Here is a 26,628-nt window from a genome sequence, read left to right on the forward strand (position 1 = left end):
GCATCTCAAGAGGGCAAGCTCGGCGATTTCAACGAGGATTTTGTCTCAAATGTTCCCTACTCTCTCCCCCCTCCTTCATCCTGCAACTCCGCACACGTTGTTCGCTTCTGCTGTACGGCACAGCTGTTCCTTTGGGTTTGGCCGAAAACAAAAGCGGAGGTCAAGGGAAGGGGTGGGGGAGATGCTATCGATAACGTCGCGCCTCTCTTGGAATCAAAGCCGACACTTGTTTTTTTAGGTTGGGTTGTTGTTGTTGTTGTTTTTTAAAGGGCTCTCCAAACAAGGAGGGGTTTGGTCGCGAAGTCCGATTGCCCACCACACACAGACCCCCTCGACGTTTGCCTGCCAAACGCCCCTCCTTCCTCCTCTTCGGTCGCTTTGAATCTCAGCTTTCCGGGATCTACCCCCCCCCCCCTCCTCCCGCGGCTTTGCTTGCTGGAGGGAAAGAAAAGAGGGCGCTAGGACCTGGCGCGCCGGCCGGCAAGCTGCCGGCCAGCCCCGGCAGTCCACGAGACTCCTCCTCATTTCCAGTGTCAAACTTGACATCAGGCTGCGAGCGGAGCATGGTAACTTCTCCTGCCATCAGAGCGCTCACATCAGTGGCATGCTCCGGGAAGAGATGCAGCTCGCGCTGCCCTCTGCACCAGCCACAGCATGGATTGTCACTTCCCCAGCCTCCTCTTCCTCCTCCTGGGATCTACGCTCGGCTGCTTGGCAGATCTGAGTCTTTACCCAACCAACGAAGGTAAGCCCAGAAGGCGCCGCTTTTCGGAAAGCCGGGAGTTAAACGCCTCGCTTGCCAACCTGGTCCACGGTTGGGTTGCTCTTTTTTTTAAGGTGGGCCACTGAAGAGCGAGCAAAGCTGCGCGGCGTTCATCCCGGACCAGCCACATGGGCGTTTTTGTGGGTGTGAACGGGCGCAGATGGGCAAAGTTGGTTCGGGTGCGCCTGGTGGCTCTCTGGCTGTGACGGTCCCGAGTCCCTTAGTTCCCTCTCGGGAAGATGCAGGTGAAAGAGAACCGGGCGAGCTCTCGGCGTTTTGCATCAGCTGTGGCTTGACTGTCGCGCGTCGAAGCGGGTGCCGGTGCGAAGTGACTTGGATCCAGGTTATAATGAAAAGGGCGTGTATGTTTGATTATTAGCATAAATGTGATGGCGCAGAGAAACCTTCCCGGGGAAGTTCTACCGTGCAATCGCCTGCCTTCTAAGGAGGGGAAGGAAGAGTAAACTACCCGTACAACTATTTTTCTTTTCTTTTTTTTTCCTTTTTCATTTTTTGGTGAAAGCAAACACTCGGGAAGAGGAACAAAGAATAGACTTGGAGAAATTAAACGGTGCTTCCAAAAACAAGGCTAATTCCCTATCGCCTTTTCTTTTGATTCAGTAACGTGGTTTTCTCCGGACTAATAATGATGAGAAGGAAGGCAACCTGTTTTACCCGGAGGTATCCCAAGAGTTTATTAGAGCAAAGACTTCTTTTTGCAGAGATCACAGCTGGTGACTCATTTACACCTATCGTTGTGATGTAATTGCACCGAATCATACTACAGAAATAATTAATTAAATAAAAGCCCAGTAGCCCACCCACTTCAAAAAAATGTCATAGAAATTAATGTTTGCATTTTAAAACGTGGCTTTATTAGGTTGCGTCTCAAACTTTAGATGTAATGAAATGTTGCTTTTTTTAAAAAAAAAATCACCTATCTTTCGTGTGACTTAGGGACACCACTTATTTTGTTGTGTAAGTTGCATGTTATAATCAATTTAAATAGGTACAATATGGATAAGATATTGTTACTGTGATTTCCAAAGCTATATTTTGAAGGGACATTGAGTAGATGTTTTCAAAAAATAATAGAAGATATTCCATACATATGTATCATTGAAGTTACAGTGTTCAACGTTAAATCTTCAACATGTCTGTTCAAACACACTTTGTGTGTAACAAACGTACAGGCCAAAAGGGTGGGGATAATTCATATCCAGGAACTATACAAATGTTGCACCTGCTTGATCACTGCTAGTTTAAGGGATTTCTGAATGTTTTTGTTTTGTCTTGCACTTGCAACAGGAAAAGACAGACTTATTTATTTGTTGATTGGTTCTGCTTTGAGGAGTGCTATATTCAATACACAAATGATTTTTGTAAGAAAACAGCCAGTTTATTTCAGCTTAAAAGAAAGAAAAAATCTCCTTGGTAAAAGCACATTCAGTGTTATGCATGTGTATAATTTGACTATATATATTGGATTCATTATAGTGTAGTTAAATAATGAGTAGAATATGTGTAGCTGATAGGAAATCTCTTTCTGGAGAGACCATTCTGGAGTTAGGTGAAAGTCTTATCAGCAAAACTCAAGGATGATACACAATAGAGCAATAAACCATCTAGTGTGCTGGCAGGCAAATCATATTATATATTAAGATAGCAACTGTTACTATATAAACTCCTTAGGTTTGTATCTGTTATATCTGTTATTAAGTGTATTTATTTTGTTTTATTTTTTTGCTATTTGAATGTGGTAATAAATTGAATTTATTGTCCACAGATGATACTGTTTGGACGATATGTGTTTTTTTTTCTCCAGTCTACGTAGTTGGATTCCCTCCACCCTTTCTTTCTTTGTTTCTTGGGATGGGTGGGCAATAATAGATTCTATATAATATTCCTTAGTATCATAATAACCTAACTGAGTAAGCTATACATTTAATTTTTAAATGTAAAGCAACAGCATTTCTTTAAATTGTCCAAACTTTGAAGTAAGTATATTATAAGTAATATTAAGTTTTAAAATTTTGTAATTTGAATTAGGTGTATTATATAGAATAAATATAGGGAAATATACAATAAAATATAGAAACATGTGTTTCTGTTTGAGTCCATTGGATTTTTATCAGACAGTCAAATAAAAAAATATATTTTTAAACTGTATTATTTGACATCATTTCCCTATATTTGAACTTTTTATAAAATAACATAACTAAATAGCACTGTTGAAAACAGTCACCATTTTCTGAATTTGTTAAGAGTGCATACTTATAAATACAATAACTAAACTTGCAGTTGTATTTAATTATCTGTAAATTAGCCAAATTGCAATAATAGGACCTGAATGGACATACAGGATTAATCCTTTTTCTTCATACCATCTACTGGTGAATTAGTGATCAAAACACTTAAAAATTATTTTGGAGCTCTATATATAATTTGATCTATGATTCTGCAGAAGAGCAGAGCAAATTGTATGAACTGAGTTGATACCAACTTATACAGACTTGTGTTAACTGATTACTTTTAGGTGTGTGTGGCTATTTCTTTTTTAAAAAAAAATTTTCCCCCCTATTATTTGATTTCTGCGGTTATGTGGCATATTACACAAAATATTTATTATAGCCATTCTGGAATAGGACCACATGATATCTTTCATTGAAACTCCAATTAAGCAAATAGATTGTAAAATATAATTTTCTTCAGTGCTATTTATAATATAGTATTAATTAAATTGAAATCTGTTCTAGGGATATACATTATGTATTGAATCAAAGAGGCATTTAAATAATCTCAAATTGCTTTTAAATATATTGATTATGAATAGAAAAGTTGTGAAGAGTTAATCTTGTAGCTGTTAACAGTAATTGTGATATAAATTAATGTCTTAATAATGAATAGTATTTATTCCCTGATGAGCTTTGAATAGATTTTAAAGATAATAATAGAACTTTAGGTCTAAAAGCACATTCTTATAAAATTTCCCTCTTTTTTCAATTCAAGATGGACTTTTCAAGAGTCTCCTAGATTATCTGTAATACAGATAACACTCCCCCCATTTAATTGGAAACATGTTTTGCATCATGAATCAAATAAATAATAATTGCAATTTTGTAACTTTTTCCCCTTAATCCATTCCTATAATGATACTATTTGCTCCTGGTTACCGGCAACCTTAATTTAACTGTTTTATAACCTGCAACAGTTAACACTTGACCTGGGTCATTAACAGGATTATCAGCAAATTGGTTTAATCTTTTACTGACAACCTGAATTGCTTCAATAATATTTTGACTATGCAGACAGGAAACTTCTTTTAACCTCTCAAATCTCACATAAAGAATTTCTTATGAATACAATTTTCATTCCCTACCGTTCCCAAGTCACTAGAAATATACATCTGTTCATGGTTACCGTTAGGCTGTACTTTGGTAAACAAGTAACAGAAAGTATTTCAGTTTACAATATATTTGTAGTTCTGGTTACAATGTGTGAATATTTCTTTCTATGACTTTGTCCTAACTATATAACTATATTTGTTCAGTAGTTAGCTATATTGGTGTCCAAACATAATTCAATGTTTAATAGTAGTTTAAAAGTTTGTGAAGTTAGTGGCAATGAAGTAGATCAGGAATAAACAGAGCAATACATACATACATACATACATACATACATACATACATACATACATACATACATACATACATATAGTATTTGTATAAGTTTGTATTAAATATATTCAAAAAACTTCTAACAAAATTCAACTTTTGTTTTCCTTCAAACAAAACAAATAAGTACAAGTAATATTATTTATGTTGTGCTTGTATGCATTTTTAAAAATTTAATCCTCTGGAATGTTCTTCAGTTTTTCCGCAGAAGTCATACATCAATTTTAAGGAGAGCAAAGCAATTGCAATTGTATGCTGTTGCTCTCATGTGCTTATTATTGTTTAGAGTAATAGCCAGTCATTACAAGGCTTATAATAGATCCCATTTCTGGAATTTTATTTCATTATACATTTTTTCAGTATGAGATAAAAGTTTTTAAAAACTTTTATCTCATACTGAAAGTTTTTAAAAATGAAAGGCAAAACTGATATCACCTGGATGATAGATAAAGCATTTACAGGACTAGCATAATTAAAATTCCATTTTTATATCTATCTATCTATCTATCTATCTATCTATCTATCTATCTATCTATCTATCTATCTATCTCTTCATCTTCTCACTTATTAAACCCTGCTGATGACTGTTTAATCCCTGCTGTTAAGCCAGTCCAAATGACAGGGGCTTAAAATAATTCAAGTATATATTGGTGCAACAATTTGACCAATTTCTGATCTGCTTAAAATTTAGCATTATTCTATCACATCAAAAAACAGCATTTAGGCAGGCATGTGTATTAGTGCTGTGCCTGAATGAAACAATTGGATAATCACAGTTGTAATGCACAAAAGTTGAGTAAAGTTGAGTCAGGAAAGTTTGGTTGTTCCAACACTAACTAAAATACATTATAATGCCTACCATAGTATTATTATAGAATTGGGCATGCCATACCTGGACAATAAAAATACAGACAGCCAAGGAGTAAAGAGTGCCTCTAGATTTTTTCCAGATACGATTCAAAAAATTGTCAACTCCTTTTTCCTATTTCAAGTTTAGGTTAATGTTTATTTATTTGAATTTATAAGCCACCCAACTTCTGCCATCCCCTACTCTTGATACAGTTAAAGTTCTACTTAAGAATCATGCTTGTCTTGATATTTTCTAACAAATGATTGATTCATTGGATAAACTTGCAGCCCGTTGAATGAGATATTTTGAATTTAGAACATATGATAAATATAAGAAGCCAAATCTAAAACTGTTATCATAACTTAACCAAGACCTTGTGTGGCACTTGTGCGGCATTTAGGAAAAACTAAGCAAATGCTGGTGGAAGAAATTAAGACAAAGGGTTAAAGAACTAAAGTACATAAAACTTTAGGAACCAGTCAGCTTTAAATAAGCAGTAAGAAACTTCTTTGAAGAGAAAAAGTCTTTAGAACTCAAAATATGTTGTAAGGGTTTGCCATTTCAATAAAAATCCATATGATGAGTGTAACAGAATATTATGTTTAGTAATATTTGTCAAAATGTAGGAATTAAAACCTTGTTCTTCTGGATAAATGTAGTATGGAGCAAATTTTGTTTCTGTGCAATAAATTTCCTTCCCTTTTGTTCAAGATTGTGTCATTTTTCATCAAAGTAGTTATATAACTTGTTTGATTGCGACAATTGTTACTGAATGAAAGGTTTAATAGCAAAAATGCAGGCTCCCCCCCCCCCTTTTACTGTGAGAGTCTGGTATTTATCACCAGCAAGGGTCACTACAGAGCTTTTATCAACAGCAAGAGTAGAGGATGGCAGAATTTTTGAATTAAGGCGCTTGCTGTTCAGCTAGGCATGATTCAGTTTATTTATATTACAATCACGCTTGATTTCTACTGAACAATTTGTTTGCATAATGATGGTATAGTTGATATAAAAGAGTAAACCCCTATTGTCATAGAAGAGATAAAAAGTATGCATATAATTTCATGTATTGAAATTATCAAAAAGAACTTTAGGGTTTAATAATCTGAGTAAAACCCATAGTTATATCCTAGCTTGCTTACTAAAATGTGAAGTTGGGTCCCTTGGTATTTGCTACCAGGAAAAATACAGTTAGAAATTTGTGTGTGTGTGTGTGTGTGTGTGTGTGTGTGTGTGTGTGTGTGTGTGAGAGAGAGAGAGAGAGAGAGAGAGAGAGAGAGAGAGAGAGAGAGAGAGAGAGAGAGAGAGAGAGAGAGAGAGAGAGAGAGAGAGAGAGAGAGAGAATTTAGACCAAATGACTCACATTCAACTATTTCCCTCTCTCACTGTAATTGATTTCTAAATAAAAATATTAAGGCTGTTTTATAGATGTTTAGATTGGATTTAGCATTGTTGTCTATCTGTGGAATCCTCAGCAAAGTCCCAGGATAGGGAGAAGTTGTTTTTAAATAATGTTAAAGGTTTTGTCACAGAATTTATGGTGTTGCAAGTGAATCTGTTTTTTCACAATTGACTCATGGTGGTTTGTCAATTCCGATGGTGTTCAAGTGGTGCTCCAGATGTTTGGAATTGGAATTTGGAAAGCTGTCTATTACTATTGGTACTATCTTTGCTTTCTTTTGCCACAGTTATTCTACTTGTATTTGTATTTTGTGATTTTTCTCCAATGGTTTATCTTCTATTCTACTGCCTCCAATACTGCAACATTCATTATCCAGACTTTTTTTGTCGTTCTTATCTGCTGTTATTAAATCTGGTGGCAGATGCCTGTCTGGTTGAATTCTAAACATTAGTTTCTTTATTTTTTTTTATTTTTTGTCTATTTTGTAGCTCTTCCAGTTCTTGCTTTCAAGCAAATGGTAGTTATTGCAGATATTCCAAAATGCCATTGTTGCTTTTTGTAGCTGGTCTGTGCAATTTTCTTCCAACAGCTAACTAGGTGGTCTATGCTTGTTCCTTCTCCTTCGGACTGCCATTACTCATTCTTGCAAGACCCACAATTCTATTAAGAATTATGAATGCAAATCCTAATCATATATTGAAATATAACTTGATAATGGATATAGGATTATTTAACATATGTAGTTTAGAAAATTAACTAAAATGTAGATGTTTATTTTTGAATTTAATATGTGTGTGTGTATACATACAATATATTCTACTTTATATATATACATTCAATTCTAAAACAAATACATATATTTAAATTTTCTTTCTTGTAAATATTTTGTATGTGTAAATAAACTTTTTCTACACACACACACAAACAGTAAAATATTTAAAAGAAAGAAAATTAACTAAAATGGTGTTTGTTTTAAATTATGTTTAAATTCAAATTATAATCAGTGCACAAAATATTGAACAGTTAACTGATATATTTTCTGCATTAAAACAAAAGTTTTAAAGGACACATTTGTTCCAGTGAATCTAAATTTCTAGATTTAGCTGCATACCACATATCCTTGAAAAACTGTAACTATTTTGAGTGAAACATTAACATGTATCAATTTAAAATAAAAGCGCTTACTATAATCCAACCACAGTTGATTTAAATTCCATTAATTTGAAATAGGAAATATTCTGAGACCTTAATTCTATCATTGAAGTTGGATACTTAAAATTTGTAGTACTTTGGCTATAAAAAGCCTACTGGGCTTCTCAAATAAATGTGTTGTTTAACTATGATTTAAACTATCTGAAAATCTGAACTGAATGTGTGCTTCTGGCAGCAGGTTAATCAATTAATTAATTACATATAATTATTCAGAAATTGCCTAATCTAGAGACTATTTTCAATTGTATGCAGTCAATTAAACAAATCAACAAACCCAATGAAAAATGCAATACAATCAATGAAGCCCAAGGCTTTGGTAAATGATAACTTGATTTTGAAAATGAAATAACAACATCTTGCTGTCCTGAAATGCTATTGACTGAAATCCATTACATTTCCAAAGTTTTACATTTCAGCTTGCTTGCAAAATTTACAAATAGCAAATAGAGTGGTAAAAAGCAATTGAGATATAAAAATAAAGATCATACTACTTGAAAGAAACTGCTGGGAGAGAGCAACAAAAGATTAAAGACTAGCCTACCAAGCCCTTGTTGAGGATTAACGAAACCATACAAAATTAATTCTTTAACGTGGGGAGACATTATTCAAACTGATGCACTGTAAGTGAAAACTTTTAGGCAGCTTTTTTGTAAAGTAATGTATATCCTGCTGTTTTGGGCAGAGTGAGGAAGAAAATCCCATTAATCTGGTGGAAAAAATATTGGGAAAAGAATAAAAGCCCACCAAACAAACAGTCGTGGAAATGTACGAGAAGTTTGAGAGTGAAATAAGCTTGCATGTGGGAGAGAATTACAGCAGACAATTACATTGGTGAACTCATTTGGAATTGTTAAGAAAGCTTGGTTCTGTTTTCAGAACTCAGTTGAAAATTTTTATACACCTATAAGCCTATCAATTTTCAACATTGTGTCATTTTCTTTAGGATGCTTTTACAAAAATAAGGAATTTGGGGAATAACAAATCTTGGTCATCTAGCACTTTGCTGGATCTAAATATATGTATAAAAACAAATACGAAACATTCTAAGATAATAGACAGTGATATTCTCAAAATATTTTTTTCTTTATATTTGTATCACTTCTACAAATGTAGGCAAAATTCAGCTTTGCCTTTGTGAATTCTCCTTTCTATTTTGTACAGTTCTGTGCAAGTTTACAGAGATATTAGCTCTACTGAATCCAAAAGTACTTTCATGTGAGCATAAAACTATCTGATAAAACTTTAAGAAAAACAAAATATAATGTTATTCCTATATGATTTTCATTTGCTGAAATACTTTGTGTTTCAATTTTAACTAGAATTGTTGATTTACTATTTTTCATTTTTTCAGAAACAATATTCTGGATTTATCTACATAGTTTCATAGAAAACATCTCACCACTTCTCCCCACATCACCAAAGAAATTTTTAAAGCTATTTTAAGAATGAGAGTGCTTTAAAAATACTTTTTGTTTTTCAGACAGTATTAGAATTGTGTCTTTGTAAAATTTTCTTCTACTTGAGCTCAGTCCTGGTGATTTATAGGTACAATACAATAATATTGGAAAGAGCTACAAGATATTTTTTTCATTTCTTTTTGTGGACTGCTGTTTTGACTTCGCAATCTATTTCACAGTCATAGCGTTTGTCTCCAAGTGCTAATTATATCCCAACATACACGTCTTCCATGAACAGACAAGATCTATTATTTTATTTTTATGCTGCTTTATATTGTATCCTCTACCCTACCTACATATTAATGAATAAAATGGACTGAATTGTTATCAGAAGCCAATGAATTAATAGACTGTTTAAAAAGAATAACAGAATAACAATAGAATAACAAGCTGAAAGGGACCTTTCATGTCTTCTACTTCAATCCTATGCTCAAGCAGGAGGCCCTATATCATTTTAGACAAATCGTTGTCTAATCTCTTCTTAAAAACGTCCAGTGTTGGAACACCCACAACATCTGGAGGCAAGCCATTCCACTGGGTAATGTCGTCACTGTCAGAAAACCTAGACTTAGTTCTAAATTGGTTCTGTCCCTGATTACTTTCCACTCATTGCTTCTTGCCTTGCCTTCAGGTGCTTTGGAGGAATAAGTTAACACCCTCTTCCTTGTGACAGCTCTTAAATCAACGTAGCTTAATTTAATAATGATTTCAGCTGACTAAATCTGAATGCAACTGCTACAGAAATGCAACCATACATATCATTAGTCTCATTAGATTCATCAACTATGCAGCCTGTTTGAAACATGGTAAAAGATGGGATATACAAAAGGTATGTCCTGTCAGAGCTATCTGCAAGTGCTCAATAAATTGCATGGGTGAAAAAGTAGTTTAAGAAATAACCACATTGGGACATTGGAGTTGTCTCAAGAATATGGTGTTAATTTATGGGGAAAATGAAATAGGCCAGAGAACACCTGCTTTCTGGTCAAGAAATACCAAAAATTAAGTAGGATCAATGCATGTATACTGATTTTGGATAGTCTGAGAAAAAAAAAAGACTTGTACCAAGCCTGCAAGATACTGAATAGGAGATAGATAACATATCGAAAAAACCTTTGGTGGTTCAAGTAAGAGAGGCTGTAGTAGCCCTTATTACTATTTCTCTTTATCTTAATTAAGTTATTTCAAATGTCAAAGATGGGTGAGAATGTATGTAATTTTTCCTTGTTTAAGGGCAGAAAATTAAACGGGGACAATTTTTTTTAAAGAAAATGCAAATAGCAAAGCACATATGTTATAAATTAATTACCTCATAAATTCTGTTAAACAATAAAAAATAACTTCTTGGTGACATCAGCAAGTTGGAAAACATAACCAAATTCAGCAAAATCATCTTGTTTTCTTCAATGTAACACTCAATGGATTTTTTTAATTATTATTTTTATCAGCATGTTGTCCCTCATCCTTAAATTCACATTAAATTAGTTATGTATGAGGAAATAACTTGTGGGCAAACTAGAAACATTTTTTGGGTTTTTTATCAACAGATACCATACAATAATTGATTAGGATTTCAGTAACTAATTTTTGGAATTGAGCTACCATAACAGTGAGTTTGTCATGTGTCTTTGTATCTCAGTGTGAATCATTGAAAATTTAAATTTTCCATTACACTAATGGTTGTCTATTCCATCAGTTTATTTATAGTACTACATTCCCTGGTTTCCTTTTCATTGGAAATATGCCATCACTAGATCTTTGCAAATTGAGGCCTCCATAATTTAAATTATATTATATTTTAATGCAAGATTAACAATGATAACCATAATTATTTTTTTTGTTCTGGCAGCATCCACTGTTTGGAACATGGCTCTTTGAGCGTGTAAATCAAATTTCAAATATGGTGCTCAGTTCCCCTTTTCCCCCAAACTGTGCACTCTGAACTATAAGCAACAGCTTTGATTTTCACAATATGTCTCATTTGCTAGTAGAACCATTTTAATCAATTATATTTAAGCAATCTATATATGGAAGATATAGGAAATGGCTCTGAAGGACAAGAAAAAGAGCTGCTACCAAGGTAATGATTAGACAAGCTCAATTTGGTCCCATTACAAAAACCTACTTTAAACAAACATTTCACATCCCTTCCTAGTTCACACTGAAAGTTTGGAAAGAATAATTTTCAGACTTGCAAGGTTCTATAACTGTAGCTGTTAAAATAAAAGTACACCTCACCTATATGGTTGATATAACATTGAATTGTTAGATGAAAGTATTAGAACAGGATATGAGTGTTTTTCAAAATACAAGACAGAACAAAAGGACCTTTCTCCCAATTATGACAAGATTTTCCATGGATATGAAGATCATGTCAAAATTGGGCAATTTATAACTTGTAAAACTGTATGGATAAAGCCAAACCTGTGATCTAAATAGTTATGTTCAGACGGAACCTGTATATGGCATAGGATTATTTTACAGGGTGGCAATATAAGAATTTAGAATTCCTGGGAAAGGATTAAAAGGTAGAATGAAGGAAGAAGTATTTTCCAGCTTGGCATTAAAGTAAAAGGAAAATATGTGATGCTGATATTTGAGAATAGAGTAAAAGCACTGCAAAGAAATTTCAAGAATCAAGCAGAAAAATAAAATCTATTTTAAAAACATTTAATGAATTGTTGAGCCTCTTAAACCACTAATAAAATTAAGAAAAGTTGACCATAGTCATGTTGGAAATTCGTTACACTGGGTTCTTTTGCCTTCTCATAGTCACTTACTGATCTAATTTTACAATGTGTGCTTAATTGTATTTGGAACTAGAAGTTATTATCCATTTTAAATACAACAGAATAATGTAAAACTGTGATATGCTTTACAAATATTGTTAAATCTTGTAGGCTTCTAACCTATGAGTAAGGACCATGGAAGGCAATGGGATTTAGTTTTAAGCAGACAGGTACAGAGAACTTGTGAGAGAAATATCCCTAAACATTAAATGTGCAAGCAATTGGATGGAGTTTTTTTTTTCCCCTCAGAAAAAAAAAGCCTTTAATCACAACATTTCAAACACAGGAATAAAACATGATTCTAATTCTTGGAAAGGTTCATATTATTTCTTAAAACAGAATCTGGATAGTTGTTTCCGTTTTAATGGAAATATTTAACTAAATAGTTCCATTGCTTCCTATCCCCCAAATGGCAAAGAAGCAATACCGTGTGTTCAGTTTAGGAAGCTTTGGTTCTTATATGTATGTGAGAACTTTCTTTATAAACTAAATTGGCTGCTGATCTGTGTTACGAATTTTTTTTGAGTGATAAGATGGAAGAACATTTAGGTCCTCTGTGGTGTATCAATTACTAGACTGTTACTATTTAAAGATAAGGCACTCGATACTTTGGTTGTTCCATTATATAAATATTTAATAGTATCTTAATGAGAAAGTTCTAAAAAAGTTCTTTAAAAATCTAAAATCCTTTTATGAAAAAATACACTTATATAATATCTACAAACTGCAGTAGATAGCATAGTACAGCTTTGAAATGTTTATTGCAGTTATGAGTACATTATAAAGTTCATCATGCTTCGGAAACTTTCTTAGCCCTAATTCAATCTGGCATCTTTTTCAAGTAAGTCTCAGAGGAATTAAAAGAACGTGGTGTGCTTTTATGCAGGTTAGATTCAAAAGTCAGAATAGATATATAACATTTCCAAAGAAGAACAACCAAAATTACTCCTGATGTGTTTTTTAATTCCCAGTTATAACCCTGAAAATCACTTATCTGACGTTGAAGTTGCAGGCATTCTGATGACTCCCACTCATTTTCCTTGTTCAGATTGCTTGGGGTTGATAATTCATTATGACAAGTCAAATATCCACCTCCTCTTTTTGCATCACTGCAGGACTTAAAGCAGTATTGGAGTTTTGTGCATTAGATTTGCCAAGAATTAATCCTGACTTTGATTAGGGAGAGCTATGGAAACATTTTCTCATCAATGATAAAGGAGGGGGAAGAGAAGGACAGGTGAAGTGTTGAAATAAAAGGAACAGGTGCAATGGAAAAAAAGCCTTGATCAGAGTCTTCATTCTTTCTGCTGTTACTGTTTTAATTGACTAGTATTCTAACAGCTGGTGCTTTACACAGTAGCGAAGAAGGAGATGGCTAATGGCTAACCACTTGGAAAGAATGCTGAATTTGAAGAAGAGTCAGTACTTTACCAAGAGCAACCAGACTGATTGGTGTCTACTATGAAGTTCTAAAATAAACAATATAAAATCTGTCCATTAAGTAAAAGTGATATTATTACTTTGAAAAAAAATACACATATATTTTTGCAAATTCTATGAACTATTTGATTGAAGTAACATGTACATGATTCATGTGTGATATATGCATATGTGTATGAGAGCATTTCCATCATATTGCTGTATTTCCTTTCACAATAAGTGTGTTGGACAAAGCAAAAATATGATTGACAAGTAACAAGCAAAGGAAATTAGAGGCAGGAAAGGAGAAAAGGAAATTTCACCCAAGAAAATACGTATTTTGAAAAGGAATGGAATGTTCTATAGATGTATGGAAGTAAAAGGGATCCATGTTAAATGTTGCAGGGTATTCCCAAACAAGACGTCAGTAAGGATGCGCTAATAAGTAAGATTGATACTGCTTTGAGATCAGCTAGGTTGGATGTGTGCTGCTACTCAGGAGTCTATATAAATATTGCATTTAATTTAAATGCATTTAATAAAATAATCCTTTAAGGATTTATAATTTCCCTCTTACATTTTAAATCTTTTCAGAAAGGGTTTCAGGAACCATATCCACCCAAGGTTTAAAAAATCTAAGTGCTGCCCCAGTTGTAAATTTTTGTTTGTTTTATTAAGGCAATAATATTTATCAACTTGTATGGCTGGTCTAACAATTAAGTAACTTGAGGTCTCATAAAGAACAATTTAGGTCAAAGATGATAAGTTGATCTTTTAAATATTATTCAAATATGTAAAATTGTAAAACTACAAATAAAGGACTCAAGTTCTCCAGGTTACCAAAATAAATATCAAGATATTGATCAGATTTATGCAGTCTTTTTGCCTGCACCTCAGCAAGGCTTCCTTAGTCGAATAATTCAGAAGTGAGTATTTCCTACAGTGATTGTAGTATAAAAAGATTGACTGGTGACTGGAATGTTCTTGGGAGGTGTCACTTAATGACTTTCTGGAAATGTTGTCTATATTTTAATACCCAGGAACCAATTAATAATTTCCAGTAACCCATTAATTGACATTTCCGAGGAAACCCAATGACTAAGTATGTACAGCAAGCCAGGGTTACCTTTATTTCAAGAAGGCTATAATTGTGAAAGTAATTATTGATAAATGTATTTTTTTTAAATATGTGGTCAGCTTCTTTTGCTTTAAATTTTTCTCAAATTATAGTCCACAATTGAAAATTATCACAGTAGGTTTATCAGAAACACTTTACAAGGAAATGATCTTGCAATTATCTAGTATTCTTTCTTAATCACAGCTCTTGAGAAGGAAAAAATAGCTTCATTGAGTTAATCTATTCTTCCTGTGTTATTGAGTTTCAGATTCATCTTGATAATTCTTTTCAGGACAATATTGCAGGAATACATTGGGAAATATTATTTTAACAGTCTTCCCAGATCTACATAGGAGCTGCAGAGAGACACAATAGGACTGAAATTGGGGAAATTGATAGTCAATAGGCCAATTGATTAATACCAGTATTCAAATATTTGGAGATAAATGAATGTTTTGCTGAATTACTTCTATGTTGTTTTCCTTGCTGTTAGGAACAAGTATATATTATTATATTTTGAATATTCAGATGAAAAAAGGATTGGTTGTTACCACAGATTGAGACCTGATCAATATTTATGCAACCAAGTGAATTTTAGGTGATCAGTTAATATTTCAAAAAGTAGAAAACTGTGTGCATGTATGTGCAGTGATGACAGTTGTAGAACGTTTGAATTCTGCGTGATCTGAGTTATAGGGACACATGCATAAGTTTTTGAATGTTTCAAATTATAAAGTTTAATAATGGTACAGTAATTGTTTATTTGGTTTACTGGGGCTGGGGTCAATTTCATAAATTTAGAAGAGGAAATAATCTTTTGCAAATGGCTTCCTCTTAAACTTTGTTATCAATAGTTTTTGATCTAGGAACCAGTCTTGCATTAAAGATCTTTTCAGATCTTTTCATTTTTGTGCCTGCAATAATCTTGCTGTGTTTGTGTGTGTGTGTGTGTGTGTGTGTGTGTGTGTGTGTGTGTGTGTATAATGTACTATTTTCTCCTATCCAAAAAGCAATATTAACTTTAAAAATCCTCTGAATCTCTGTGTAGTTTAACCCCAAAGTGCCATAGTTTTCTTTTACATGCCCACAACCATGATAAAATTCTTATTATTATTATTCACATTCCCAACATAAATTTGAAGTATCTTTATATATTGTAGTTTAATTCTAGATAGTTGCATGCCTATCATTTGTATAGAATTCCATTTACATTATTCAATATCATAAATTCTTTGGTATACTTTTAATCTTTCTGATAACTGTAAATACAAAAACTATTGACAACCATGTCCTTCTGTAATCAGTTATTCTTTTGCTTTTATTTTATATTCTCTGTAATAAAATTCTAGAATCTCAGGATATTAAATATATTTGCCTATAATTACTCATCTCTAAAATTCTTCTTGTGCTGAGTGTCATAAAGGTGCTTTTTGATATAGCCCATGTTTCTATGACTTTGTCATAGAATATTAATGCCAGCCAAATTTCAGGTCACATCCTTTTAATTGTTACAAAATTTTATTTCTTAGCAAATCCAATCTTTCACCCAAACTAAGCCACTAAGTTGTAAAACATAATTTCAGACCTGGTAAGTCCAATTCAATCTTCCTCTTTCCTTCGCATTTTGTAATGCTTTATATTTAACTCATGCCGTTTTTTCTTGCCATACAAAACTTAACTTTGCCATTGTATAATGATACAAAAATTGTGAAAACCAATATTGTCCAAAACAAAAACATCCTTCTGAGCACAGCATTCATCTTTGTCCCAAAAATTATCTCCAACAATTGTAATTTCTCCCATTTTAGCATATTTTTTAAATTTTTCATTCCAAATCTTAACCTAATTATTTGAAATAATATACAGTTATTTGTCATAGTAATACCATTTCTTTTTACTTTTTTCCTCTTAAAAAGTAGTTTTTAAAAAAACCAGTTTTATTTATCAGTTTTGCTTGATTATTTATTTTCATATCTTCATCTTCTGGTTTCTATTCAGATCTTAAAATTGATCACTTTTTTCCCCAAGCTTTTTCAGGCAGTCATACTGAAGAGCCACTGCTTTCAACCTTAAATTAATGGTTTTATTTTTCAGATGTGTGTAGATTATGTTAAACATTCATTAAAATAATAGCAGAGAAAAGGTGTACTCAGTTGCATGCAAGATTTGAACACTTAGGAATCAATTTTGAAAGTTGCATCTTCCTAATTCATAAGATGTATCTATTGTTTTAAAGAAGTTTTAAGCACGAAGATTCAGTATAATACCTTCAGTTATTTGAATGCACGATGCAATTTTAAATAATTGGACAAGCATAATAAAAATAAATTTCTATATAATTACAATCAAATGTATTGAAGAAAGTTATTGTGCTACATGGTGGGTGATACAATGAATTGCTAGAGAAATTCTATAATTATGCATTTTAATTGAAATATATTTTTGAAGCAGCAAGCACTCAACTGTGCTAACATTATTGTACAGTTTGTGCGTGCATGTTTCCACACACAGAAACTGGGCCATGTAGTTTTTAAATATTATATGTGCCTGTAAAGTTCTGATGTTGTTTTACCTCCAAGCAAAGACTAGCTGGATCCTGCCTCAGGATAGCTTCTGTGCTTTCCAAATATGAATTACATGCTTTAATTTTGAGTATATTCATATTTATTTATTTATGTTATTGTTTTGTATAGAAAACTTTGATTTTCTCTGTGTTAGCATTTTTCTCATAAGTGAAAATTAACAACTACATGAAAGAAATGAAAGAAGTGAAAAACTTTCACTTCGCCTGACATTTGAAAAAATTGTTCAGATGGTAAAAAAAAAACTGTCTTCAGCGATTATCCTTTTTATAACTATTCTAGTAACTATTTTTCAGCAATTATGAATTTTTGAAATTGTATTATGTAAAAATAAATAAGGAATTTATTTATGCAGGAATAAATTCTAAAATTGTGCTTTTATTCAATTAGATTTTTATCTTGTCCTATTTTACTTCCAAAGAAACTGCAAATGTATTATAATTTAAAAATCCAAGTAAGACTTACAGTTCTAATAAATCAGAGTTTTATATATATGCAAGCAAATTAATTATAGTACCTACAGTACTTTAAAATAATTCCGTTTACAGGAAATTCAATTTAACATCTGCAAAGTTATTAATTGATGGGATGCTCTCATTTTAGATGGTAGGAAAGCTGAATTTAATATATGGAAGAATGGCAATCAAACTTAGAATTTAGTGTTGCTTAATAATAAGTAATAATAATGATGAATAATAATTTATAAGCTTCACATAGCTTCAAGGCTGTGAAATATCAAAAGAGGAAACATATCTATACACTTTTATCTAATGTAAACAATTTTTGCATTTGCATGTTGACATAAGCTATCTAAGGACAAACAAGAGATCACCATATGTTATGTTTTTCTCTCCCACCCCAAACCAATAGCAGCATTGCAATAGAGAAAACTCTGGAACTTTTTTTTAAAATCACTTATGTTGCTTTTTCCCTTTGTTGTTTTTAAAGACACTTTGTCTCTAACTCAATAAGAGAATATATGAGTATAGATGTAGAATTCACTTTTTTCATGAAATATACAGTACAGAGTACATATATTTTAAATGATAGTTGAATTTAAAACAGTTTCTTAAAACTGTACATTCTTTCTGTCTTGATTTTAATCATGAACACTCTAATGAACATAAGATCTGATCTTGCAACCTTAGCATTGTTTATTTTTTGTTAATCTTAGTTTAAACAAACCATGTTTTCAAAGTTTAATGGTGCAAACAACTGATGTTCCAGATTGTGATGCTTCCAATTTCCAATTAATGAAAATAGTGGATACAGACAATCAAAATTTTATTTATTTAGTCATAGCAGAAAATGATAATTCTCTTTTTGAACTGACCTACTTTGCATTAGAGGTTGGTAGATATGCTGTTGCCTTATAATGGCTGGGTGAATGTTATAATCATTTCTGTGAATTCAATTTAGCTATAGCTTTAAATTTCTTACGTATTCACTTTGATAGTGATGGGCAATTCTCAGTACTGTAAAAGGACACATGTTTGCAAATGCCATACATAGTGAAGCCAAGTTTTCAGTCATATGCTGTTCTTATTTCAAGTTTCCAAATGAGACGTGCTTATAAACAGGACATCAGCCGGTGTTGAGGCTGTGGCTTCTTTTAAACAGTGGCTTTTCTTAAATAGTGAAGTTGGTCACAGTTGAGTTTGCGGTGGATGTGCTGGAAACAAAAATTTTAGAAAAGGACACTGTTAATAATAGCCAGTTGGTATGTCTGTTGGTATGGTGAAACAGGCTGTAAATACCCTGATGTTCTGTACTGTGGGTAAACCTCTTTTTTTCCCTTAGGGGGAAGGAAATTGGGTAATTTTCACTCTAGCTATTTGCATCCTGTTCCAATGTCTGTTTATTCCAATTAAGTCCCACTGGCCTGGCAGGCTTTACTGCCAAATAATCAAATAGGTATGTAGGTTTGCAGGGTTTGTGTCTATAAATGGCTACACAATTTTAGAGTCAGCCAGGACTCTCTGTTTTATGGTTTTTAAGTCATTTACTTGCCACAGGATAATTGAATGACATTATAAGATCATTTGAGTTATACTTCAGGTGATACAACAAAAATAGAATTAATTCAGGATAAGCATTCCATAGTGTTGGATCTCTACTGTATGAATTGTATTTTATTAAAGTGTTCATGGCAATATTAATTGCAGAAGACATCCCCTGCATTTTCGGAGCTCATTTCTATTACTATTATTTCATCTCACATAAATAAGACCTGCCACAAGTATTGTACTGAAGAACCATTTCCCAACAGGTCTTTTTGTGTTCTGTTCCTGTCCGCAGTTGCTAATAGTCAACAGTATTGGTTGAAAGTATATTTTGGAATATACTTGTATCCCAAGAGTAAAGTTGAAAAATAAATTGTCAAAGCATTTCAGAATCTTCTGTGAGGAGGGAAAATCATACATTTTTCATGAAGTCAAAATAGTTTGATATTTCAAATGTCTGGGCATATGGAAAAATCCTGGAAATGATGGATCCTTGCATTACTCTGACTCTTTATATCCTCTCCTTTCACTCTCTGTAATTGTCAGTCAGTATTCTCTGAAAACTTAATATCATTTGACTATTCATGATGGTGGTGCAGAAATTGCATATTTCACATTGAAAGTATAAAGTCACCCTGATTTACAGCAGTGGATTGCCAGTATGCATAATTTAATTGGTATTTTTTTTACTAGGAAAGAAAAGAACATTTAAGGAAAGAATTCATTCATTTCCCAACATATGCAAAGCTTGGTGTACTTTCCATTTACCATTTTGTACTACCACTAGATAAATTAAAAAACCACAGCCAAAAATACAGATAATTGTACTTGTAATTGTTCTTGAGACTTGACCTCAGCTTAATGTAAAACATATAGATGTAGATATATAAGCATTAGGCAAGAGGAAAGAACTGTGTCTTTTTCAGATTTTTAAAACAAGTGATCTTACCTAAGAAATTTTAATTATTTGGTATAGACATTTTTTAGCAATTTTAGGGTGCTTTGAAGTGAGAGATGTTCATTTTCATATCTTATAAACATTCAATCTAGAATGGTCCATGCAGATGCCAAATGCTCTTTTTAAAATGTTTAAGATATTTTACAAAATATTTGAAAGCTATGTGGGAGTGTTCACAATTGTTTCAACTGTTTCCATTGTGTCCCTCTGTTTGTGTGTGTGTGTGTCTGTGTGTGTGTGTTGGGGAGGCAGGCTTCACTTCATTTCATTTTTGCTGAAATGCCTGCAGAGATACATGCACCAACAGATCCCTGAAAGCCTGCTCCTCCAGCCATACTTGTAAACAACAAATTGAAACAATAAAAAGTCTTCATTTTGAGATAAAAAAAATTAGAGTATAAACCTTCACATAATGAAGATATATAGCCAAGAACAGCACCTGAAGCAGGAGCAGCCTGGAAGAAAAACTATAATAAGACTCTTTTATTAATTCAAAAATTGGTTTTTCTTAAATGTTCCTGTATTAGAAGGAAATTGTATACTTACTAAAAGTGAACTTTTTACCAATGTTCTTTTATGATTCTTTGTGTGATAAACTTCACACAATAAATAGCTCTGAATCATTTCTTATTGTTCTTAATTCATAAAAATTGGTTATAAAAATATTTCTTCATCTAAAAGGCACTTCAACTGAAGTTAACCCTTTGGTGCCCCCAAACTTTGCTTCTAATTGAACAGTTTAAGTGGACAGATTCTTAATACAATGATGGACTGTATTGTGACACTATGTCCATTTCGATCAATCATTTCTTCTTACATTGCTTTGAAGATTTTGTTGAGGTTGTCAGGAGAAACTAATTTAATTGTACAATTAACATTGTTGTACCTTCAAGTTTATAGGAGGTGATGGGAACAGCAACCTTAATTTTCTTGATACAAATATAAGCTGTATCTTCCTGAGCCTCCAACAGAAGAAATAATATAAATAAACATATTCCTTAAAAGGATAAGATGTTTGTGTGTGTGTGTGTGTGTGTGTGTGTGTGTGTGTGTGTGTGTATTTCCAGTTATATGCTGATACTTTATTTTACTTATATATATTTCTTATTCATTTTCTAATTAAAAAACAATAATTTTATTCTAACATGCAAAGTTTATTTTTTTAAAAAATACTGATTTTATCCACTTATTATATCTTTTGTCTTTTTAAAAATAAACCACAGTAAAAAAAAATCCCTTTGATTTTGAGGAAACATGTTTTAGACATTTTATTTAAAGTTTGTATTTGTAGTCTGAATTATTTGGAATTGGCAGAGTTCTAAAACAAATAAATAAATAATGCATATTTTAATACATTTTAAGGGTTTCTTAAAATGCTGTAATAAATCATACTAATGTAGGGCTACCAAATTGACTAGCAAATTTTGACAACCACTATATGATAAAATTTCTTCTTGCTATCATCTAAGTCATGTAGATTTTTGTAAACCTCAATAATATAACTACTTATCAAACGCCATAGGTCTACAGTGCATATCTGATGTTACATGCAGGATATTATGCAAATGGAATGTATTTTGGACAGATTGGAACAGAATTTGCTTTAGTGAAACAAGATTTACACTGTTGGGGGGCAGCAAATACATTATAATGCTTAATATTTGTAACGTGGAGAAGATAATTTAATGTGTGCATTAAATAATATTTATTTAATATGTAGTAATAATAATAAATAAGTATTTCTATCTATTAGGAAAAGGCTACACTTTTTATTTATTTTAATTTATATTTACATTAATCAAAAATTAATTTAAAAACCTTGTACAGAAATAATTTTGTTTTATTCACTAGTACAGTTGGATTCTGATAGTTCAGTTGCTGTAGTATGAACAATTATAATCCTAAAGCACAATGAAGAAACCTATAAATCTCCAGAAGAATTCTAAATCTTTACATGCTAGGATGTTACATTTTCATGTAGCATCCAATAATTCTTAATAATTTTGCCAATATGAAAACTATCATAATGATGTTTTGTAGAATCATAAGAATCTTTCACAGGCTTTTAGATCAATATGCTTATTATGAAATATAGCACAAGCTTAAGTGCTTTGTGTAGAGGGCGCGTTGACAAAAGGCAGATTTTACTGGATTTGTTTTCAACATTAATTTCAAAGCTTCAAAATGTATTTAATTCAATTTGCAACTTACATTTTCAAATAGCATATCAGGTCTTGGTGGCTGGGAGATTAAAAGATAGTTAAAAGCTTGAGGTTATCTCAGAATGAAAATACAGATTTAAAATACTTTTTCCTTAAAATATACTAGTAAGTAAAAATATCAGCAAAGGAAGTAGAAGAGTGTATAATAATGGTCTCATCATTGTTATGTATGCTGAATTAAATTTTTGACATGTGAAACTTTTTTAAAAAGCAGAATTTTGTTACACCACTCACTGGCATTTACTAGTACTTATTGAACCAACTTTTTGAGGGGCTGGATGTAGAAATGCAGCTGGATTGTGAGAAGCTGGTACATTTCTTTTTTCGATGTTGTGGAAATTAATTGAAGGTACATCTGTTGCTCTGCTTTTTCTGCACTTGGAATAATTTAATTCAAAACCAACCAATCAAGCCTTTTAGAAAAAAACAACAAACGACTATAACTGAACACAGATTAAATTCATTCCTCTTTATTTTGTCTTCTTTTCACAGTTAATCTGCTAGATTCAAAAGCAATTCAAGGAGAGCTGGGCTGGATCTCCTATCCACCACATGGGGTGAGTTCATTAAACTGTAAAATGGGAAACAGTGCTTTGCTATTTAACCTTTTCTTCATTTGTGTAAAACAGCAAAACACAAGTATGATTTAGTGTGGCATTACTGTTATTTATTCCTTTAAAACAGAGTTTATATTTTGGGGCTCATGCTTCCAGTCACACATCCCTGAATATGTTCTGTGTTTCATATATTACCAAAACAGCAGCCACATCTCTTTCAGTAGTATTAAAGAGATTATAAATATTTATGCTAAGGATTTAGTTAGCCTTTTCTAACCTGTATTCCGCCAGATTTGGGGCCTTTAACTTCCATGATCCTTATTAAGTTTCCTTATTAGGAAATTAGGATTGATTGTATTGAAGATTTATTGGTTATGGTTTGGATTGAATGATTGAAGATAGTTGAGTTTTTACTGAACATTTTCCATGTTAAAGCTTAAGGTATAAACAAGAAGATTCTTTCATGTGAATTCAGTAAAATAGAGACTATTGATTTTAAAACAAATTGACCAAACAAAAAATAAATAAACCCAACTACAGCTCCATACCAATGAAGATACTGTCTTATTTTTTTCCTTGTACTAGAAAATAATTGTAACTATAATATGAAAATATTTGCTAAACCTGAACTGAAATAGAATTTGTAAAACATGTAACCAATTCAAAATAATGTGAACCAAACATTGACTGTTGTATTTTCATTAGCTGCATGTAAACAGTTATAAGCATGAAGAACAATGAGAAACGTGCATTGTAATCTCACTCTCACTAAACCCAGTTAAAAAGCTCAGTATGATTTGAAAGCTCCCATTATATGATAATTAGACTATACTAGACACCCCATGCCTTGTTTTGATTATCATTTCACAGATACTTCCTCACCAGAGAAACAGAATGGGAAGGCAGGCAAAAGTAGTGGGAGCAACTTCTGATTTCCTGCTGACTTTCCTATTGAGTTTCCTTGTAGGAAGCTGCCAGGGAGCATGAGGAATCTTCCTTCCTTCCTTCTCTCCCCCCCCCCTCCCCGGGCAGGCTGCTTTTCATGGGGGAAGGAGTAATTGATTGTAGAATGGCTGGGAAACTGTTATGGAACTTTGAAGATTATGACCATATGACTACTTCAGCAGCCCAGCACCACAGCAGCAGCCTGGCAAAACTGGAGCAGCCACAACTTTTCCAATTTTCATTTCTCAGGAGTTATGGGTTCCAGATTTTGGATCATTCTATAAATTAATCTATTTTAGTTTAGTATTAAAATTTAGAATTTTAATAGTATATGTATATACAGATATAGATTTATATGTTCTTTCAACTAAACCATATATGTTTCTATTTTCCTTTTCATACTTTCCAGGAAAAGATGCGTTTATTACAGTATAGGTAGACAAGATTAGGATCAAGCATATTCTTTGTTTTCCGTGTGTATAGTTACTGAAGTTTGAAGAAGGTCACTGGTTCTACTAAAGTTAAAATAGATGCATATAATAATATCAACTGAGAAACTGACTGGTATATACCAAGAGCTAAGGTGGTGCAGTGGTTAGGGTGCAGTACTGCAGGCCACTTTAACTGACTGTTATCTGCAGTTCAGCGGTTCTAATCTCACTGGCTCAAGGTTGACTCAGCCTTCCATCCTTCCAAGATGGGTGAAATGAGGACCCAGACTGGGGGGGCGATATGCTGACTCTGTAAACCGCTTAGAGAGGGCTGAAAGCCCTATGAAGCGGTATATAAGTCTAACTGCTATTGCTATTGCTATTTTGATATCTCTACACTGCTTAAGGATCCGCGTCTTGACAGATGTACATAATGACAGATGATAGAAATTTTATTAAAATACCGATTATTACATGGAGCTGAAACATATATAGTAATGTCTAATTTTTAATGTAAAATTGGAATAGAAAAATGTAATTTAATTCTTTAGCTCTGACTATGATGAAATGGCTTTTCCTCTTGTTTCAGCTTTGAGTGCTGAGAATCAAAAACTGTAGAGTAGCAGCAAAGTGGCTGCTGAAGCATTATTAGTCTAAATTCAAACAAGTTCAGCTGTAGTTAAAGCAGAATTGAGCTAAAGCAGCAGACTTGATAATTGGTCTGCCTCTTGACTCTTTAATACAATTTAAAAATGACTGAATACATTATTTTCTGAGAGATTTAGTGGACAGAGTTAACCAGTTAAGTGCTCAAAAGTATGTAATTTTTTTAAAAAAAAACCAATAGTTTGATTTTTCAGTACAAAACTAGACGTTGATTTTTAAGATTGTATGTAGCTATTTACTTTAATGCTCTGATGGTAGTTTTATAGAAATTGAATTGTGATACTAAATATAAAAAAAGAAGAAGAAGAAAGTTTTGCCTTATAATAGCTAATTCTGGGTTACTTAAACAGAAGGTGATTTACTTTTGAGAACTTCCTGTTTTCTATTTTGCAAATATGGGATGTTTTCATTATTATGCTATTTTATTTAAACGATGTTGAATTTATACCAGGAGTGTCAAATTCACTGCCTACAGGCCAGGTGTATCATGCACTGGCCACTCCCACCCATTTTAGCAAAGGGGGGAAAGTTGCAATACGTCACATGATGATGTGACAACCCAAATTTGACACCCCTACTTTATGCTATATTGACCAACATAAAAAAATTTACATAGCAAAAAATCTGAAATTATATTGCCTTCCAAAACATAGATAAGCATATCTTCTCTTAAGAGAAATGTTCAATATACGGTATGTCATTGTGTAGTGAAATAAGGATGCAGATCAATCTTGTCTATATGAACCTGAAAATAAATCTCACAGAATGTAATACATTGAATACAGGAAATGTAGATTAAGTAAAATAATGGTATATCAGGAAAACATCTATGGAATTTCATGGTGTGATTTATCATGACATTTTAAGGCTCAATGATTGAATGTTTCTTGTTTTTATAGACTTGTATTCTTAAGTAACCTAAAGAAGTTGTGCAAAATAATTGAAAAGAGGAAGTACAATATTTTTGTAATAATTTCTAGTATATAATAATTAAAACTCAAAGGAACCTATAACTTTTCCAAATCTAGCTATAATATCAATCTAAACTTTATAAGGAAAACAGTATAATAAGGTTGTCACATCATATTGAAACATATCCACAGGTAATTTACAAGCTGAAGTTAATAGAGCTGTGCTTGAAGCAGAAATGAGACTTATGGCATGAGATCAGCCAAATTTCAAACCGCAACAGTATAGTCCTATTATAGCCCAACAGTTCTTGTATACCAATATGAAAATCCGCCCCCCCCCCACGTCATTTCTTTTCTTTAGACTGCATCCAATGATGATCTTCAGACTCAAGAAGAATTGATATATGAAGTGTTAATTTAGAAAGAGAAAAAGGGATAGTTTTTGTTTAGTTGCTTGGGAACATTTCACATGTTTTTCATTATAGTGTTCTGATTGTCAGTTATAAAATTTTGGGATGTTTATTTCAGAACATACTCTTTTATATGTACTAATTTGTGCTCTATTTTATAAGTCTGTATTGACAGTGTTTTAATCCTGAATTCAGTAATATTATTCTGCAATAATGTGATAGTTTAATTTCTCCTCTTTCCTCTTGGGGGGGGGGGGGAA

The 26,628-nt window shown here is 32.6% G+C and overlaps 1 protein-coding gene across 1 annotated transcript in view; it reads left to right on the plus strand.

The window, feature by feature from the left end:
- The first annotated feature begins 587 nt into the window (after positions 1-587).
- The window catches only part of EPHA3 (EPH receptor A3), a 208,305-nt gene continuing 182,264 nt past the window's right edge, over positions 588-26,628 (plus strand). The window contains exons 1-2 of the mRNA XM_014070746.2: positions 588-745; positions 22,941-23,005. Coding sequence (XP_013926221.2) covers positions 655-745; positions 22,941-23,005 — 156 coding nt within the window. The 5' untranslated portion in view covers positions 588-654. The remainder of the gene's footprint in view (positions 746-22,940; positions 23,006-26,628) is intronic.

The sequence above is a fragment of the Thamnophis sirtalis genome, unplaced genomic scaffold (genome assembly GCF_051295495.1).
Source record: "Thamnophis sirtalis isolate CommonGarterSnake01/CBP01778 unplaced genomic scaffold, rThaSir2_p1.2 scaffold_8, whole genome shotgun sequence".
Lineage (NCBI taxonomy): Eukaryota > Metazoa > Chordata > Lepidosauria > Squamata > Natricidae > Thamnophis > Thamnophis sirtalis.